Source organism: Zonotrichia leucophrys, chromosome 11, assembly GCF_028769735.1.
Source record: "Zonotrichia leucophrys gambelii isolate GWCS_2022_RI chromosome 11, RI_Zleu_2.0, whole genome shotgun sequence".
In the NCBI taxonomy this organism is placed as follows: domain Eukaryota; kingdom Metazoa; phylum Chordata; class Aves; order Passeriformes; family Passerellidae; genus Zonotrichia; species Zonotrichia leucophrys.
The window spans coordinates 17,663,231-17,683,086 of record NC_088181.1 but is presented as its reverse complement, the minus strand read 5'-3'; the positions used below and the strand labels follow the sequence as shown (position 1 = coordinate 17,683,086).

At 44.0% G+C, this 19,856-nt stretch overlaps 2 protein-coding genes across 3 annotated transcripts in view; one reads left to right on the top strand and one right to left on the bottom strand.

The window, feature by feature from the left end:
• GARRE1 (granule associated Rac and RHOG effector 1) overlaps positions 1-17,722 on the top strand; it is a 59,549-nt gene extending 41,827 nt beyond the window's left edge. For both annotated transcript variants that reach the window (XM_064722981.1, XM_064722982.1), the window contains exons 8-14: positions 3,619-3,716; positions 5,722-5,847; positions 6,323-7,302; positions 10,496-10,661; positions 11,915-12,049; positions 14,070-14,148; positions 14,957-17,722. In XM_064722981.1, coding sequence (XP_064579051.1) covers positions 3,619-3,716; positions 5,722-5,847; positions 6,323-7,302; positions 10,496-10,661; positions 11,915-12,049; positions 14,070-14,148; positions 14,957-15,271 — 1,899 coding nt within the window. In that variant the 3' untranslated portion in view covers positions 15,272-17,722. The remainder of the gene's footprint in view (positions 1-3,618; positions 3,717-5,721; positions 5,848-6,322; positions 7,303-10,495; positions 10,662-11,914; positions 12,050-14,069; positions 14,149-14,956) is intronic.
• Positions 17,723-18,402: 680 nt separating this feature from the next.
• Positions 18,403-19,836, bottom strand: SS18L2 (SS18 like 2). Its single transcript, XM_064722983.1, has 3 exons — positions 19,725-19,836; positions 19,542-19,618; positions 18,403-18,972 (listed from the first exon to the last, which is right to left on the bottom strand). Exons 1-3 carry the CDS (start codon positions 19,791-19,793, stop codon positions 18,885-18,887), a joined length of 234 nt encoding a protein of 77 aa, XP_064579053.1. The 5' UTR covers positions 19,794-19,836; the 3' UTR covers positions 18,403-18,884.
• Positions 19,837-19,856: the final 20 nt, after the last annotated feature.

Genomic DNA, 19,856 nt, shown 5'->3' with positions numbered 1-19,856 from the left:
TTTGTCAAGTGTTCTTTGAGTTGTGTTAAACCTACAGTGAGTTAAATGCTGCTTGCTGGTTCATTGCTGATGGGGGACCATGAGGGCTTTGGAATTAATTTGTGATTAAAGGACCCAAATAGCTGCATATTTTTAAGTCTGTTTTTCAGACAAATCACCCAGCTGGTTAGGTGACCTAGGCCTTCCATCCTAGCAATTTAAACCATGTGCTTTTAAAAGGTTCTCCAGTAATGTTGAATGATAAATTTAGAATGATGAATTTGCCAGATATTTCTGCTTTAGCATCCCTTTGATGCTAGATATCAGATCTTATATAGTCCCTTAATAGTAAATACCTGTGAGAGAAGTAGATTGAAATTACACTGGAATTCAGCTGACTGTTCATATAATGGTGGTGTATAATTCATAAAATCAGAGGTGCAGACCATGAGTGTCAGGACAGCAGTGCCCCTGCTGTCAGTCCTTCCTTCCCTGAGACACAGGGGCTGAGGGCAGGGGAGGGCACTGCTTTGGCTGAGAAGGTTTACAGGAGCCACAAGAAGGTGGTGTTGTTTTTGCAGGGACAGAGAAACTGTAGAATAACAGGATTTATCAAATTTCTGCTTTGGTGTTTTGAAAGAAAATGTGCATTAAATACTAATAAATAGAAGGAGGGCTGGCAAAAGGATAGGGTTAAATGGGATTGTGCCTTCAGCTGCCACAGTTGGGTGGGATGCTGGGATCAGCAGTGAGGTGCAGGAAATGAGGCCAAGGAGGAAGGAGATTCTCAGCAGCCCTTGGGAGGGCTGTGTGTGAGCAGCTGTGGCTCCTGGGTGTCTGCAGGAGCAGAGCCTGGCAGGATGCTGCACCTTCCTCCATTTCCTTCCAGGGCTTTCAGTGCTGTGCACACCCAGCTCCTGCCCCGGGGGGGTTCAGGAGTGGCACTTTTGGAGTCAGGAATTTGGAAATCTGGTGTCCCCCAGTCTAGACAGAACGAGTTAGACCTGCTGCTAATGGGAGCACTGACATTCTTCAGGTTTGTCATCACTTTTGGAGAGTGTCACTGTAAAACTTGCTTACACATTCTCCCAAATGGCAGTGCTGAGCTGTGGAGTTTCACTTGTGTTCAATCCTGAATGTCTCCAGAGATTTTTGCATGAAAATCAGGTTCTGAAAGTAGCAGGCTTCTCTCTTCAAAGGCACATCATGAGCTGTGCACATGCCAGAGGACCTGCAAGCCTGCTCTGCTTCGTTCCCTCTTGGATTTGTTACAGTTCAGAAGGGAATGAGGGTTGAGGTTTTTCTTTATAAATTATGTGCCATCTTTTTTTTACAACATCCAGTTCTGCTTGTATGTAGCTTCATGCAGAGACAAGAAATTGTACTGTGGGTCTTTAAAGGGTTCTTTGGGTGGAAGGCAGAGAGGAAGCACCTGTACAAGAAGAACAATGCATGTCTGAGGTACAGGAAGCTGTTCTCCAAGCACCACCAGGCGGGAGGGAGGATGTGTTCATTTGAAGTTTATTTTGTGAAGAAGGCAGATAAATGAGTCATGGCACAGTGTAATGTAGGCTTTGCTGTGCTGCTTTCAGATCCTGGCTTCTCTGCATTCATTCAGAATTGTGTGCATCTGTATCTTAAATGCCCAGTTGGAAAAAACATTCCTTGGCAGTCTCACTGCTTTTAGCCTATCCTGTGCCCTTGTGCCTTTTAAGAAGTGACTCATTAAGTGTGGAAAGCACAATGGGTTGTGACTTAGTTTGTTTGGTTATTTTAGGCTGTAGTTTTTTAACATTAATAATTTGAAGTGCTGATTTTCAGTTCTTACCTTAGCTTGTATATAATATGAATTGCATTTTGAGATTTGGGTCAGCTGATGAAATCTGCATGTTTGAATAAAAATAATGTACATTCAAATAGCTGTATTCAGAGGATGAGCAGAAATAAAACTTCCAATTGGCCTCATGCAGAGGTTAGCAGATAAAACTCTTTTTTTTTTTGTGCAAGTAGGCATAGCAAACACCACCATGCATTGCAGGAGCACTAAATCACCTAGCAAAGTTTAAATCCCAGATTCCTGACTCTGACAGATGTTGAGAAATGTGAAGCTTTTTGCAAAGGGAAGAAACAAGGGGAAGGAACACCCCAACAAAGCCTGGACCATGGGCACCAACCATGCACCACAGCCAGAACCTGACTCAGGCCTGCACAAATCAGAGTTTTACCTGACCTCAGGTCTCAGGTGCAAACTGTGTTTTTCTTGGAGTTGGTAACAATCACTCCTGAGTTCATTTCTCCTTAGCACAGTTATGAGGAGTGATCTGTTAACAGTTATTAAATGTTATCACAGTCATAAATTACCCCTGCAATAGGACTGAATTGCAGGTTACCAAATTAAATAAAACTAAAATATACAAACACCAAGAAAATACTGCTGGAATTGTCCTGTTACAAAATGAGAGGTATTTTCAGGGGTGGGTGATGGGTGGGGTCTTTTGTCACCTTGCTTAGACATGTTTAAAATTGAATAAACCAGGGCAAGGGCTTAGAGTCAACTGAAGGAGAAGGAAAGCCTTATGCTAAAATATTTGAAAGGTGGAAAATAATTATATTCAGCTGTTATTTGATGGTTTCGTTAAAGTGAGAGAAGAAACTCAGCATTTTGTTTCACATTTTTTCATACCCAGTAACAGACACCTGGTGTAGGTTGGGTGATGACAACAAAGTCAGTAATGTCCCTTGAGGCTGAGTTACACCAGGGGACTTTTGGCATTTCAGGGATAAATGGTGCAGCTGATCTGCCAGCCACTGAAGCACAACTGCTGACTGCTGCCAAAAAGCTGCTGTTTCAGCATGACCAAAATAGGAAATTATGGAAATGATCAAAAAGGCCAACCCACACAGCCTGGACAACAACAGAAAGCATGAGCCAAATATGGAACTTACTATCACTAAATTCAAGGCTCAATGAAGCTGAAGTGAATCCATTCCTTTTCCATTGTCTAAAAAGAAAGGTTCATGACACAGGGTTGGTTTTTAAGATTTTCCTCTTCATGTCTTCATGACATCTTACAGGTGGCTCAGGGTCCAACAAACTGAACACTTTTCTTCTCTTTATTTAATCAGGAATTAATAATGGTACAGTTTCATTAGGTGGAATAGAGAAATGGTGGTGTGGGATTTTATAACCTTAAAAGGGGAAGTTGTGTAAGGAATTTTGAAGGGTTTCTGGCTGGATATTACTGTCTATATCATACCATGCACTACAGTGTGATTTAAAGCGTTTTGCTGAGTAGGTGTTTGGGAGCTCCTAAAGTAGTAACTGTGCTAAACTTCCCAAAAATACTGAGAACTGAGAACTGCCAGCAGGGAGGTGGAGCAGCTGGTAACACCATAGTGATGCATTACTACAGGGTGTAACTGAGAAGAACTAAGTCCTTGAAATACAGGTTTCTGCACTAAACTAATTTTATGTTAAAATAGAAGTAAATTTACAATGATGTCATGAGTTGGTTTGCTTTTATTTGGTTTTTTTGTGGTACGTGTAGCATGACTGGGAGGGGAGATTATTAGAGTTTAACTACAGGGGTAATAAAATAACTAATTCTTAAATTTTTCCCCTTTTATTTGATTTGCTAGGTGGTTGTGGACACGGCACAGATTGAAAATAAAGAAGCCTATGCTCCTCAGATAAGTTTAGAAGGATCAAGAATTGTGGTGCAAGTTCCATCAACGTGGTAAATAAAAATCCTCTATTTCAGACTGTGACTGGGGAAAATTGTTACAAATGGAAGAGAGAACGTGCATAATTATGGCACAGCTTCCTTAAGTTCCTCTGCTGGACTGGTTGAACACCTCCATTGCTGACAGGCTCCTCTGTAGGAGGCAAGGCAAGAGAGGCAGTGCTGGGGCACTGAGACTTGTAGGAAATGTAAAAGCTTGATGATAAAAGAGAAAGTTTCAAAAATAATAATCTGCCAGTACTGGTGTCATGCTCCAGCCTGGGAGGTCCCAGCTGGAGCTCAGGGAGGCCAAGAATTGGCTGAGTTATGTGAGAGCCTTTGCTCTTCCTTCACTGGGCTGTGCTTTGGGTGCTGGTGTGAGCCATGGACCTGTGGGCTCCAGGAGATGCTGTCCCTGCCAGTTCAGTGTCTGCCCAGCAAGGGATGGTTGGTTGCAGCTTGGGAGGATTTCTCCCATTCAGAGCAGTGGGAGCAGGAGGCAGTGGCAGCTCTGGTCTCTAACTGGGAAGGAGGCAGTGTGACCGTGTTCACAGGGGTCTTAGGGTGAGGGAAGAGATGGGAATGTTGACTCCATGTTTCAGAAGGCTGATTTATTATTTTATGATATATTAAAACGATACTAAAAGAATAGAAGAAAGGATTTCATCAGAAGGCCAGCTAAGAATAGCAGAAAAATAGAATGATAGCAAAAGCTTGTGTCTGATCGAGACAGTCCGAGCCAGCTGACTGTGATTGGCCATTAATTAGAAACAACCACATGAGACCAATCCCAGATGCACCTGTTGCATTCCACAGCAGCAGATAATCATTGTTTAGATTTTGTTCCTGAGGCCTCTCAGATTGTTAAGAGAAAAAATCTTAAAAAAAAGATTTTTCATAAAATGTGTCTGTAACAAGGCAGTGTTAGGAGTTTCAGTACAACACGTTTGATTCACAGGACTCCTTACGGAGACAGCCTGTTCCTAATGGTGCTGCTGGCACGGCCGGGGGGAGGAGAGCCCCGGTGCTGTGTGCGGAAGGAAGCAAGGCAGGAAGGAGTGTCCCGGGGCAGGGGAGGAAGAGAGGAAAGGAAGGGATGGATGTATGCATGGATGGTGTGTGTCCCGGGGAAAGGAAGGAAGGAAGGAGTGCCCCCGTGCTGTGTCCCCGGGGAAGGGAGGAAAGGAAGGAATGTATGTGTGCGTGTGTGGTGTTATGTCCTGGTGCTGTTTGCCGGGGGAAGGAAGGAAGGAGTGTCCCGGGGGGAGGGGAGGGGAAGAAGGAAGGAGAGTGTCTGTGAGAGAGTGTGTCTGTCTGTCTGTCTGTCTGTCCGTGTCCCGGAGCTCCGGGATGTGCCGGGGGCAGCGCCGCCTGCTGGCGCTGGGCGGTACCGCGGGGGGCACGGCCCGAGCGCCGGAGCCGCTCAGGGACCCCCGGCCCGCGCTGGGGGATGTGCGGGGGATGTGGGAGCCAGCACTGGGGGATGTGGGAGCCATCGCCTGCCCCACTCTGGGGAATGTGCGGGGGATATGGGAGCCAGCACTGGGATGTGGGAGCTATCGCCTGCCCCACACTGGGAGATGTGGGAGCCAGCACTGGGCCCACGCTGTGGGATGTGGGAGCCATCACCGTGCAGACCCTGCCATGCTCAGGCTCTTGGCTTGTGTGCAGTTGTGTCAGGCTCCTGCCATGTTCCAGAAAGGGGCGTTGAGTGTTGTGTGTTCTGTGTTTGTTGCTGTTCCTGCTACAGAGCTCTTGTCAGTGAGGAGTTCAGCACACTGTACTGCTGAACCTCACAGTGAGGTTAGCTCTGTGTTCCACGGCACGCAGAGCTCAGGCTGCAGCCCAGGAGCCACCAGGCATTCCCATGTGTTCTGCAGGAGTGCAGCAATTGGCCTTCTGTATTCTCCTCATTGCTGGAGTGCAGCAGTTGGCTTTCTGTATTCTGACTGATGTGGTAGAATTGTTTAATGTCAAAAAATAAGCATTGTGATTTCTAATTTAAACTTAATGATGACAGGTGTCTGAAAGAAGATCCAGCAACAATGTCTTTGCTACAGAGGAGTCTGGATCCAGAGAAGACTTTGGGGCTGGTGGATGTGCTCTACACCGCTGTGTTTGATATACACAGGTGGAAGGAAGGAAGGTACATCTCTTTTCTAGTTCAAACTAAGCTGTCGTTGTTGAATAATCTGTGCTGAGGGGTTTGATAGTGCCAGCTCATCAGAAGGGGAAAACAGGAATCAGACTGAGAGTGAGGCACTGTTAATCCCTACAGATACCTTCTGGGTACATCCAGAGATACAGGAGACTGCTGAAAACCAAACCAGCAGCATATCCAAGGGTTAGAAAGCATTTGCTTCTCTCTTACAAAAACACTTGATTTATATTAAATCGGTCTCCATTGAGGTCTTGAAGCACAACTAAAATTTAAGGAGTGGAAAGTATTGCAAATATGAGGAATAATTTGCTTTGTTACCATAAGAAGTAGCTGGTGGACTTGGTGGTCTTTGGTGCTGTTTCTTTCTTGAGCTGTCACCGAAATACACGTTTTCCCCCAAAGTACAAACTCAGTTATGTTTCAGGTGGTTTGACATCCATGTTTTTTTTTGTTGATGCAGGGAGCAAGCTTTGCCTTGTATCCAGATCCAGTTACAGCGTGAAATCTCAGAGTTTGGGAGCCAGGTTGACATGCCAGCGGGGAATGGAAGCAAATCTTCAGGGGGTCTGCAAAAGACATTCTCCAAACTGACTTCACGGTTTACAAAAAAAACTTCCTGCACCAGTACAAGTAACACAGGGAGTTACTCAATCCCCAGTACACCTTCCAAAAATGTCTTCATAAGTTCCAGCTCAGAGGAGAAGGCTAAGATGCCCTCGGCCATGGACGCACGGCTGCAGAACATCCTGAGCCTGGGGAGCTTCCCTCGGAGCGCCGATGGCCTGCAGGCAGCGCAGAGCTCAGCCAGCCCGCTGGTCAACGGCTTCCTCGGGGAGAGGCGCGACAGCTTCTTCAAAGCAGATGATGGCAAGGATGACAAAGGTATGAATTTACCAACTGACCAAGAAATGCAGGATGTTATAGATTTCTTGTCTGGTTTTAACATGGGCAAATCCCAGCAGACTTCTCCGATGGTGAAAAGAAGGAACTCTGTTGCGTCCTCTACAGCAGCAGAACAGAAGTCGGGAGCGGTTCAACAGCAGCCACAGTCTGTGTCTCACACCCCGCTGCATCCTCCTCAGCAAGGCTTGTCCCAGCAGCAGTCCCAAAAGCAGCAAATGCAGTATTACCAACACCTGCTTCAACCTATTGGACCACAGCAACGTGTACCTGCCAAATGGCTCAGTAATTCTTCACAGCAGCAAGCTCCGGCTGTTGGAGCTGGGTTGTCTCATATAAATCAGTGGAACAATCCTGGTTTTTCAGATTTAAGCTCTGATTTGTACAGCTTGGGTCTTGTGAGCACCTATATGGACAATATGATGGCAGAGATGTTAGGACAGAAACCACAAGGACCTAGAAACAACACGTGGCCAAATCGTGACCAAACTGATGGAGTGTTTGGGATGTTGGGAGAAATCCTGCCTTTTGACCCTGCAGGTGTGTGTCTTTTCCTTTATTATGCTTTTTGCAAGAGTTCTTTGTAAGAGAATTCTGTGAATATTGCTGGCAATAACTGTCATTTCCCTGTGCTCACTGGATGTAGGGGTGCTGACCAGTGCAGGCAGGGATTTGTGTGTGTGCTAATTTGCTTTTTTTAACACAAGGTGATCTTAAAACTCTCATTAATAAGTAAGCATGGGAAATAATTCCTTGTTTCTTGTCCCACTTGTAGTAGTCTGACCTTTCCCATATGGAGTACACCAGAGTACTGAAAAGATACTCACAGATGATGTTCCTCCTATACTTAGTTTGTAAAATTGTTCAAAATCAAACTCTTGAACTCAGGTGTGTTCCCTCTCCTCAAAATTATTCTTCCTGCTCTTTAGCAGTCTTGTAACCTGGAGATACAGCTGGGTTGCATCTTTCCCATATCCCCACATTTTCCATCCATTGCTCCCCATTTCCCTGGGAGCCATGCTGGTTCCTGTTCCACAGCTGGTTCTGCAGTGAAAAGTTTGGATGTCAAAGGACTGGAGACTAAAGAGCAAGTGCCATGAGGTTTGCCACATGTGTTTGGACCTCCAATAAATTGTAAATATCGGTGAATTGAGATAAAATTTTAGAGTCATAAATGAATATGTACAGACCAAGAAACTGAATGTGGAATTTAAGAGATGAATCCCCACGTGGGTCATTGGCTTGAGAGCTGGACTTGGTGATCCTTGTGGGTCTCTTCCAACTCAGATATTCTGTGACTGTGTGATTCTGATGGTGGCATTAAGAACAACTTTCACAGCTGCTACCTTGTAAATGTAACTTCTGTTGGCCTGGAGCACAGCTGCAGGAATGTTGGAGTGTGCATTTATGGCAGCTGCCTGAGGGAGGAGCAGAGAACAGGGAAACCTTTTATCAAAGCAGGGCTCGGTTTCTCATTTGCTCAGTTTCTCATTTGCACTGTCTGTGTTTGGAATGTGTGGGTGTCTCAAACCAGCTCCTTTGACTCATAATTATGATAGTTATTTTGTCAACTTACTTGATTAATTAGTGGAGTTTCTATGGCAAAAATAGCCACCAAAGTGACACTGTTGCCTAATAACTGTAAGTCTGAATTAGCATCATCTTAGTTAAACAGACTTAGGGTATAGATGTAAGGATCATCACAGCCTCTAAGGAAGGACAGAATTATTCTCAGCAAGCACTAAGCCAGTGTGTGGGAAAATAAAGCAGGTATGCAAAGCACTGACATTCTCCCATTCTATTTCTGTAGTATTTTCCTTTTGCTGTACAAAAAACTCCTTGTGTTGTTCCATTTGATGAATGTCAGGGATGTAGAAAGTGGTACTGGAAAAGGTGACTTACTCAAGGTCCATAAATGGTGCTCAGTGGATTAAGATACACACTTCTGCAGTTGTAGTGATAAGTAAAACCAGTATTTTTCACAGATCTGGTGTTTAAAAAACAAAAACCAAACAAAAATCCTTCCAACTGAATACTTTTCCACTAGAAAGAACTTTTCTTCATAGAACTTGCCAGGTTGAGCTGTGGTGTAGAAATTTACACTTTAAGCTTCAGTGTTGTACAAAAAGCTGTAAACCAGAACACTGTTTTTCATTTCCAGGGTTTCCTAGGACTGTACATTTCTCATTTGAAACAAAACACATTACTTTTTTGATAAATACTTCTAGAGTCTGAAAATTATATCTCTCTTCAGATGCAAAACTGCTGATTAAGAATTTATAAAATTGAAATGTATGGCTTTTCATGCTGAAGCCTAACTAGTCCCAACAATGTATTTTGTAGGACTTCAGTCATCACTAAGAACCTGATGAAGGAATGTTGGTAACTCCAATCTTTTGGAGTAAAAAACTATCTGATAAAAACCTGTTCACCTGATGTTTTCAGTGAGGTAAAAATTAACATAAGCTTCTATTTTGAATATTATCAGCACTTTAGAACTTAATGCTGTCCCCAGGTAAAAAAGCCTGGATGTCCTTCAGAATCCATCTAGACTCTGTTCTTAGATCTGAGGAACTGTCTGGCTTCCAGCCTCATCTTAAATAGACATAAAGGTATTTGAGAACAAGTACAAGTGGGGATGTTTTGTTCCTAGGTAGCTCTCAGATAGCCCTTGCTTAGGAAAGGAGGCAGAGAAACAAAGTTTTCTTCACTGTCTTTTTCATTTGCATTCAGCAAAACATTGTGGAGGTCTTTTCTGGATGTGCCAAATGAGAACAAGGAAACATATCTTCCAAATGCAATAATTGAATGTAGGGAGGTGTCAGGTGAAAGATTTCTGCTTTGTGAGCTGTGCAGGACTGTTGGATGTTCTTCAGTGTTCACTCCATCTCCAGCTGAGACTGGCAGGCCAGCAGCTCAGTACTTCCCACTGCAATTACTGTGCATTTAGTCTAGACATTTTCCATAAATCCACTCAGATTGCCAAGTTTTTTTCTCGGGGAAGAAAAAAAGCCAAAAGAAAGAGAAGCTGTGGAAACTCAGTTAGTGACTCATTATCAGCAGTCTTTTGAATACAGCAATTGCTTGCTCTGATCAGGGAGCATTTGAAACACTTTGGGATTGAGGCTTTTGCTGTGTCTGCTCAAGAGTGTGCTTATTTCTTATTGGATACTTGGGACACAAAAAGCATGTTGAGAATGGAAGAATTTTTAAATTACTGATTTTTTTTCTGTAAATATAGTTCTTATTTTGAGATATTTTGTAGTCAGAATCCGAATATTTTCAGAATTGTCTCATAGGAAGGAGGCAGTTTTGGTGCTCTTGTGTTCCAGGATGATCCGAGCAGGATCACAACATAGCTGGAAACCATGTTGCACTCTGGTGTCAACTGCAGTAACTGTTCTGTTGCTTTTCACGTGTGGATGAATGTACAGTGTCCATTTCATCAGTGTCTGGCTATTGGACCTTTCAGCATAGACACCATCATAGTACAAACACAGTTTCCCTGATGGAATGCAAGGGGCAGGTGTACTGCCATTGATAATTACTATCCACTGTGGATGCTGTGTATCTTATCTTTGTAAAACTTTCTTCACTGCTCCATGCAGACCCATCCACTGCTGGGATGGAATTCAGGGAATCCATCAGGGAGGGAATTACTGTGGTGTGGGGCATGATCAAAGCTGAAGCACTGGAAGTGTCAGCAATGGATTTGTTGGTTTCTTTCCCTCAGTTGGCTCTGATCCAGAGTTTGCTCGCTATGTGGCTGGGGTGAACCAGGCTATGCAACAGAAGAGGCAAGCGCAGCACGTCCGGCGCCCGAGCACCGCGCGCGCCAACTGGCCCCTTGCTGATGATCCCCACAAAACCTGGCCCTTCCCTGACTACTTCACAGAGGGGTAAGAGTGCACAGGCTGCATGCTTTTACTGTGGGACTTGATTTTGCACCCAGGCTTGGCAGAATGTGGGAATACTGGGGGTTTTTCAGTTGCTGCAGCATCTGTGAAAGCTGCACTTCACTGTTCAGAGTGAGCAATGTGAGCCTGCCTGCTCTGCTGATCCCATGGCACTGACGTGCTTGATGTCATCTTTAGAGTGCCATGGATACTGACTGGGATTCCCACAGAGGAAATAAGGAATCTATAGCACAGATGTATTCAGGAGAGTTTTCTTTAAGATCTAGTTTTGATGAAAAGTGATGCTGTCAAAGTTGCAGAGCGGATAATTATTAATTTCCCAATTACACAGTGGGCCCTCAAGCAGCCATCAACAAAGAGTGTGTTAAAGCTCTACACTACAAAAGTATAAGAACTTTATGACTCCCTCCCCATAACAGGCCAACCTATATTTAAATAGGAGAATTAATGCTAGAATGAGTAACCAGGGTCCTCCCTCTATGACGCAAGCTTACATCCATACATTATTAACAAATCACCAATATACACAAATTAAACAAGCACAGTATTAAGTGTCTTGTTAACCCGACAGAGGAGCGTCCATTAAGAAAGATTAAAACCTGTAAAACAGAAATAAGGAATCTATAGCACAGATGTATTCAGGAGAGTTTTCTTTGAGTACTTTGAAAACAGCTTTAAGACCTAGTTTTGATGAAAAGTGATGCTGGCAAAGTTGTGGTGCCTGATTGAATTAAGTTTTCCAGATTTTATCCACTTAATCCTGCTACTAAAAGGCAGGGACATTTGTAGTTTTTAATATCTTCCAAGTCATAACTATTTACTACACAAGAAGTGTTTCAAGATTCTCTGTCCATTTGTCCATAATGTAAGAGCAGTGAGTATCTAGTGTAAAACCAGGATGGATATGTGTTCTAGCTCAGTTTTGCAGTGATAAAGTCAAGTACTTAGTGATTCCAAACCCAAGCCATCACTTGTTTCTCCTTCCTGAACAGGAGAGGTGCTTCTAATTGATATCATTATTGTAGTTAAATATATATAAAGAGTCTGTAACAGCCAGAGCAGTTACTGTGACCACTCAGAACTAGTGGAAGTACCTGCATTACTGGCACATTTTACCAATTGCTGCAATGTTGTGCTCTGAGGTATCACCTGTGACGAAGATTCAGCACAACAGTGGCACAGAGTCTGGACAGGCACAGTAAATACAAGGACTAATCCAACTTTCTGTCTTGCAGTGATGTGACAAACAGCTGGTCTGGTACTCAAGGAGACTCTGCCAGCTCAAGCGATGAGACCTCCTCAGCTAACGGAGACAGTTTGTTCTCCATGTTCTCAGGGCCAGACCTCGTTGCTGCTGTAAAGCAGAGGAGGTGAGCAAAATGAATAGAAATGGACCACTGTGTAAGACTCTTTTTGTTTATATGTAATTTCATTTGAGTAGCAAAGGAAATTGCTGGAAATGAGGCAAGTCTCCACAAAGATGAGTTTGTGTGCTACACTGGTGATGTGAGGTGTATTAGCAGCTTTCTCCTTGTGCAAACCAGCTCTGTGCAAACAGCCAGCCCTTCACTGAGGTCACTGTGGCATGAGAGCTCCCTCCTGCCTGAGAGTCTCCTTTGGATGCCATTTCCTGGGGCTTTATGAGATCCCCACTGGTTCTGTGGAGTGCCTGGCTGCAGCTGGGCAGTGCCTTTGGGTGGGTGTGGGTGCCTTGGCTGCAGCCCTGGCACTGGGAGAAGCTGCTGCTGACCTGGTGTGCACCTCTCACCTCAGTGCTGCTGTTCTGGGAGTGGGAATCCACCCCTGCTCAGTCCTCTGTGTCTCACAGCAGGAAGAGAAGGCCAAATTGCCTTTGTAAATCATTTCAGTAATGGAAAAACCAAGCCAGGATTTTCAGCTGTGAACAGGCCACTTCTATCAGTAGTGTGAATTACAGCAATTCTGCTTTTCTAAAGGGCTGGAGGCTCGGTGGCTTTGGAACCTCAGTGATTGCACAGCAGAGGGTAGTCAGAACAATAGTAACAAAAGGAACAAGATGAAGCATGAATACTGACCCAATTCCAGTCTGGAATTGTTCTCTCAAACTATTTTTCAGTCTTTTATAAAAATGAAATAAGTGGCCAAATACTTGTTTACAGTCACAGAGTAATTTGGAGTCAATACATAGATACAAGATTGTCTGTCTGCTTTTTGGTGAATGAAAAAAAAAGGTCAGTGCCAGTTTCTCACAGACACAGATTCTACCTGGATAGCTGGTTTTGTATGCATTATCAGAAAGGAGTAAGAGTAGCTACTTTCTGAATCTTTACACTTAGCCAGCCCTTCATAAGGAGGGAACAAAAACTGAGCTTCAATGAATGTTAAGTTGAAATTAATGGGAAAGAGTCATCTGTAAACAGTCACAGAAAAAGTAGTAATTACTTGTTTTTTACAAAAAAGCAGGAGGGAAGGAAAACAAACACATAAGGGTTGACTTAAGTCACCAGTACATAGCTGGAGACTGATCATGGAACAAGAAGAAAAGCCTGTGGTTTACGTAGTGCTCTAAAGGGCAGAAGAAAGTGCCCAAAGAGGGTTCTTCACTGCCCAAAACCTCAGCTGAAGTCACAGTGCTGCTGTCTGCTGTCACCTGTAGGAAGAGCAGTGTTCTGTAGGTCAGGCCTGACAACAGACCAGAGCTAAAGATGGGCACTAAGAGGAGGCAGAAGGGCTGAGTGCTAAAGGTGACCTGCAAAGGGCTGCTGACCTATGGGAGCCTGATTGGAGCATGCTGATTGGGGTTTTTACAAAAAGGATGAAATAAAAGATTCTGCTTTAATCTAAACCCATGCCCTTAATCGCTCCTCCTGAAAATACCCAACCAATCAAACAAAAAAGACCAAAAAATCCAAGCAAAAAAGTCTTCCAGAATGCACATGTGATCAAGAACTTCTATTTGATAACTCAGTATTAGGTCACAAATTTAAACTGAAGGTAGAACATTTTTCTTCAGTAAAATTACTGTGCTTCAGCAGATGTTTCACTTCCTCAACTGGTGTTTTGTCTTATCTGTAAGGTTATTTCAGAAAAGATACTTAAAAAAACCCAAAAGAAACCTAGCCATAAGAGCAGGTAACAGAAGTAAAAACACAATTTCTGGCAGATTTCTTGAAAGTGGGCAAAAGCTTCCTTTCACCTGTACAGAAATGTTGAAGCTGTAGCTCCAAGAACTAGTGCCTTGTCATGTCCCTGACAGTTTCTGTATTGTTGCTTTTACCTGTACTGAACAAGAAGTACATGAAACCAGATGTTTCTGAAAACAGTACTGTAGGCTGTCTGATGTGTGCCAGTGGCAGATGAATGAGGGTGACTCATTTAAACCAACAAGTCAATGTGTGTCTCTTCCTGCAGAAAACACAGCAGTGGTGAGCAGGAGCCCAGCACGCTGCCATCGCCTCCCCTGCTCTCTGCAGCAGATGACCGCAGTCAGGTGAGCTCAGCAGGGCTTGGCTCAGTCTCTTGTGCTGCTGGAACCTTGGGTGGGTGTGCAGGAGGCTGTCAGCTGGGAAAGCATCTGCATCTGCACATTGCTTACTTCCCTGGAAACCTAAACCACCTGCACTCAAGTAGCGGGAGGTGCTTTTGTCAGCCACCAAGCTTCATGTATTAAAATTGGAAGTCATTTACTTTTTCAGTGGGGCCACTGTGTGTCAAGCTGAAGTCAATGTTTTTTAACGAGCAGATTTTTAAGAATTGAGAGTGCTATATGTAGGCATCAGTTCGGCTTTTGTCACAGACATCTTTTATGAAAAATCGTTTTTTAAGGATTTTTCCTCTTGAGAAGCTTGAAAGGCTTCAGGAACAAAATGTACACAATGATTATCTGCTGCTGTGGAATGCAACAGGTGCATCTGTGATTGTGTTCATGTGGTTGTTTCTAATTAATGGCCAATCACAGTCAGCTGGCTCAGACTGTCTGTCTGAGACAGAAGCTTTTGTTATCATTCCTTTTTTATTCTAAGCTAGCCTTCTGATGAAATCCTTTCTTCTATTCTTTTAGTATAGTTTTAATATAATATATATCATAAAATAATAAATCAACCTTCTGAAACATGGAGTCAGATCCTCATCTCTTCCCTCATCCTCAGACCCCTGCGAACACCATCACAGGCTTTCAAATATAAACTAATCTTGTGACAATATCTCAAGGAGGTGATAAGGTGACACGTTAAGTATTGTCTAAAAAAGCAGCGTTCCGTTGTTAAAGCAGAGCACCCTAACCGATTTTGTTTTCTCAGGACAACAAGACCAAAACGTGGCCCCCCAAGGCGCCGTGGCAGCACACGTGCTCTGTGCCCAGCACGCTGCCCAGCCAGAGCACGTCGCTGTACCCCATGAGCAGCCCCGTGGGCCAGTGGAGTGACACCATGCAGATGCTGCAGTCGCCCCTGTGGGCCAGCGAGTGCGGCCCCGCCGGGCTCTCCTCCAGCTTCGCCTACGCCCAGCAGCAGCAGCAGTCCCAGCAGGCCTCCCAGCACAAACAGATCAACAAGGGCTTTAAATCCTTCCCAGTGAAGCACGAGCGCAGACCATCTTACCTGCACCAGTACTGACTGCTGCTCCTACTGCGACATGCAGCACAGGGCCAAATGGAAATCACCTTACTTGGATTCGCAGTGCTGTGTTGGCTAGATCCTGTTTCTCTCTCCATGTGGCATTGAGGGGGTTTGGGTGAGATAGACAAACTCTCGGATTGTGAGTTACAGTGCTGAGCAAATATGGCCAATATGTTTGGTGTACATGAAACAGCCCAAAACTGTGATGTAGAAATGCTTTTAAAAATGTGTAATTGCCTTTACTTTCAAGACATTTTTTTTTTCTAAAAAGAACTGCTGAAGGACTACCATACAAGAAACACTGTATTTTATAGCTATTTTTCATATAGATTTATAGTTAAAACATCTTACTGAAACACATTGAATATGTTGAAGCAAATATATAGTGGTCACTTTGCTCAACACTGTTTGTGTTTAAATTTATAAAGGACAAGCTACAGAACCTTTGTATTCTCCATTACAGCCTGTGGGCAGCTTTTTTACAATGAAGTGCAACAGCAGCTTTTGCTGTGCTACACAAGCGAGTTCATTTGGGAACTGCTGCAGAAACAGTCACAAAACTGAGTTTTGTGGCAGTTTCCTTCCTCTAGGTGAAGATCAGCAGAACCACTCAGGCTTGTGTTGTCAACGTGACCTGGGCTGCTTGACATGGATGGCACCTCTGTGGACAGAGGGACCCTGGTTCTGACACACCTGTGTGCACAGAGGGACCCTGGTTCCACACACCTGTGTGCACAGAGGGACCCTGGTTCTCACACCTGTGTGGACAGAGGGACCCTGGTTCCACACACCTGTGTGCACAGAGGGACCCTGGTTCCAGATGTGTGTGGACATTGGGACCCTGGTTCTCACACCTGTGTGCACAGAGGGACCCTGGTTCTCACACCTGTGTGGACATTGGGACCCTGGTTCTCACACAGACCCTGCCCTCTGGCTGCATTTGGCCAAAGGCACTCTCCACAAGGTGCTCCTGCAGTGTGTGAAAGCAAAGCCTAAGAGACTACTTGCATTTATTTAAAGTCTTATTTCAGATGCTACAGTTGATTAAAAATTGTGAGCTGGCTCAGAAGATAGTAAAACTGAAATGTGGGGTAGCAGTTAGTTAAAAGAACATTATTTTTTTTAAAAGGATAAAGTAATTATTTGCAGTCAATATGTGCCATTAAGTGAACCTGTGGAATTAGGAATAATCTTCCAACCAAAGTGGATGGGGGCGAGTGACTGGTGCTTACAAATTCAAGAACAATGGTAAATATGTATACCTATCCCACTGTATATGAATTGAGATTACAGAAGATTCTTTATATAGTTAGAGCTTATTTAAATTTTCATATTTCATCTTTGAAAGAGTCTAAAAACCACAATATTTTCTGGTATAAGAGTTTTGACAGTATTAATCTTATTTTTGTATTTTTCTTAAGTCATATCATTCTAATATGTTAACTACTAGTAAAATGGGTTATTAGTTCTAACTACATAATTTTTCAATGAAGACAAAGCACATTTTTTGGTTTTGGTTTTACAAACTAAGTACATCTATATCTGAAGATACCAAAAAATAAATACATTATATATATATATATATATAAATAAAAAGTATACACAACACTAAAACTATTAAACATTTGGGTATTTAAAACCCATCCACCTTTTTTGTTTGTATGGTGACGGGCTCTATTTGCAGGCCCAGATTGTTACCTTTTGTGCTGTTTGAGGATGCCAATGTTGCCTGTATTTATGATATTGTCACCATGTTTTCTGAAACTTCATACTTACCATGTTTACAAAGATTTGTTTGCTGTACATAGACTTTTTACAGTAATGTGCTTTGCACAATCAGTGTGGCTTCTGTCTGTAAATTGTTAATGGTCTGTACTACTATGATTTTGAAAACCTTCCACTGAAAATGTTAGTGGTTATTTAACTTCATGAATGGTTTCGAGTTTCCTAAATCTTGTTGTTTAGATCTAATATTAAATCCCAAATTTGGTTGTACTTACTTGGTTATTCATACTGACCAAAATGGAAGTTAATGAAAACAACTTAATTTTGAACTTTTTTTCTAACAAGTGCCAAAATGATTGCTATAGTTTTTGCAGTTTATTCATAATTACAAATGCTGGCAAGTTTCTGGACCTACATAAGTGAATTGTGAACACAAAGAAAGTTTGTCTGCATTTTGACCACGTGGGTGCTACTCTGTCCTTTGCTTCCGATTGTTCTGAACACTGGTAATTTTAAGAATTGTTGCACTTGGCAAATGAGTCTTGCCCTTAAACTTCACTTACACTGCCAAGTGCAAGGGTTTGGTGCTTAGTTAACTTACCCTTATTGCAGTGCTTCTTGTGAATAGCTAACGCTTCTGAACTGGAACTGTACAGTTTGTATTTTAAAGCTTCTGTAAAAGTAAACTATTTGCTTTATTAAAGATATACATTTAATAGGTCATACCTGTTTAAAATATGCACCTTGCTGAAAATGAGCAGCACCTTAAACTGTAACTTCGGTTTGTAAAGATCTTATTACATTAACATGGGATTATTTAACAGTTTGAAAATTGTCAACTGCCTACTTACTGACTCTATCATATAAAAATGAACTTCATGCACAGTCCAATCTTTAAAGGTGCTTTTCAGGTGATGTCACAGAAGAATGTGGTACAGACAATGCCTCAGCAGGGTCGTTGAACCGGTAGTGCAGGTAAACATTGCCAAAATCACAATATTTGAATTTTTAGAGAGTCAGTAACTCTGATGGTAGTAAGCCAAAAGTAAACTCTGTCCCCTCTGCTGTGACCAAGGCTGTTCAGTCAGTGTGTGTTAACTGTGGCACTGGAATGCCTATGCAGGGTGTGCAAAGCTGCTTTCCCTTACTGCAGAGGAGCACACATGCAGCTGGCCAGCAGTGCTGACAGTAGCCAGGAAGCACATGAACCCATTCTGACTGTGCAAGAATTGACTTGTTTACAGAGCATATCAAGCACAGAGAAAAAGCCTTCATAAACTTGGGCAAAAGCTTCTAAAATAATACCTTGGTTTCTCCCTTACACATAATTGCTGAGTGGTGGGGCAATCCCACCAGTCCTAGGAAAGTTGACATTTCTGTTTGACTAAATCACGGAGCAGCTCTTTTGTTAATCTGTTATATTAATTCAGCATATACTACAATTTACAAAGAACATATTTAGTTTATTTAGCACAATTGTTCTGATACAGGATCCAAGAGTTTACTGCTTTTATATATGTCATGTTGGAGGCAGGATTCACCTAGAGTAACATTTTCCTTGTTATTATAGAACCTTACTCATGAAATGGGCTCTGCTTCCCATAGTGCTTGACAACCAGGCTATTCCCAGAAGTACACTGAATTGAGTTTTTCAGAGGGAAAAGGGAATGCGATAATTATCATTCTTAAGCTGTGTTAGTTACAGTAACAGGGGAAAAGCTGGCCTAATACTACACTGAAAACTACATCCGCATTTTAAACACACAAATACAGATCACTTTTTACCTGCTTTTTTCAAACCCACACCTTCTTGGTTTTCAAAGCAGGACTCTAAACTATTTCTACAGCCTCTGAAAGCAGCACTGGTCACATCCAGGTATTGCTGTCAGTCTACAGGCTTCTGCGTCTTGGGCGGGGTGGCATCAGCAATTGTCGCTAAATAAATGAGGTTCCTGTGCAGGATATGCTGGTACCTGTGAGAGGAGGAAACGCAGGGTCTGGAAAACGTTCTTTTCTAGACAACTCCCCGTACTCGCACTCGTGTACTCTGATCAATATTTGCAGTTAGGGAAAAAGAAAGCAAACCAGAATAATAAATCAGGGCTGTTCTCATTCTGAAGGCCGGTATAAGGCACTGAGCTGCACTCGGTAGCCGAGCATGTGATACTACCCAGCTTGGATGGGAAGGCGGGCACTGAGCTCGCAGCCTGACAGCCGCAGCGGAGCAGGAGTTCAGAGCTGCCCGCCGGGCGGGCCTGAGCAGCCGCAGCGCTCCCCGCAGGTGCCGGAGCGGCAGAGCCGCCGACCGGGTGTGCACACACGGGCACGGAGGGCAGAGCGGGCCCAGGAGCACCGAGCAAACACCCTGACCAAGGCGGCAGGGTCCATCCGTGCTTTATACGTGACTGAAATGATTCTGGTGAAATCCCTTCGTAAGGCCAGCCGCATCTTCCGGGTGGCGGCAGGAAAGCCCCAGGAGCTCGAGCCGCGTTTGGCTGCCGTTGCCCACAGCGCTCCCCCTGCCCGCCCATCGCTCACTCACTGCACGCAGTCGGTGGCGCGGCCCTTGTTCTGGTACTCCACGATGCACCGGATCAGCTGGTCGTTCTCCTCCAACAGCTGCGGCACAGACACCGTCACCACCCGCCCCAGCTCTGCCCCAAGCGGGCCGGCAGGGCTCGGTCCCGGCCCAGCCCCAGCCCCGTCCCGGCCCCGTGTGCCTCACCCGCTGCAGCGTCTCCTGGTTCACCTCGGCCGCCCCGCGCAGCCGCTCGGGCACGAACGCCACGGACATGGCGGCTGCGGCTGAGGGGCTGCGGCCCCGCCCCTGAGCCGCGCATGCGCCGCCGGGAGCGCC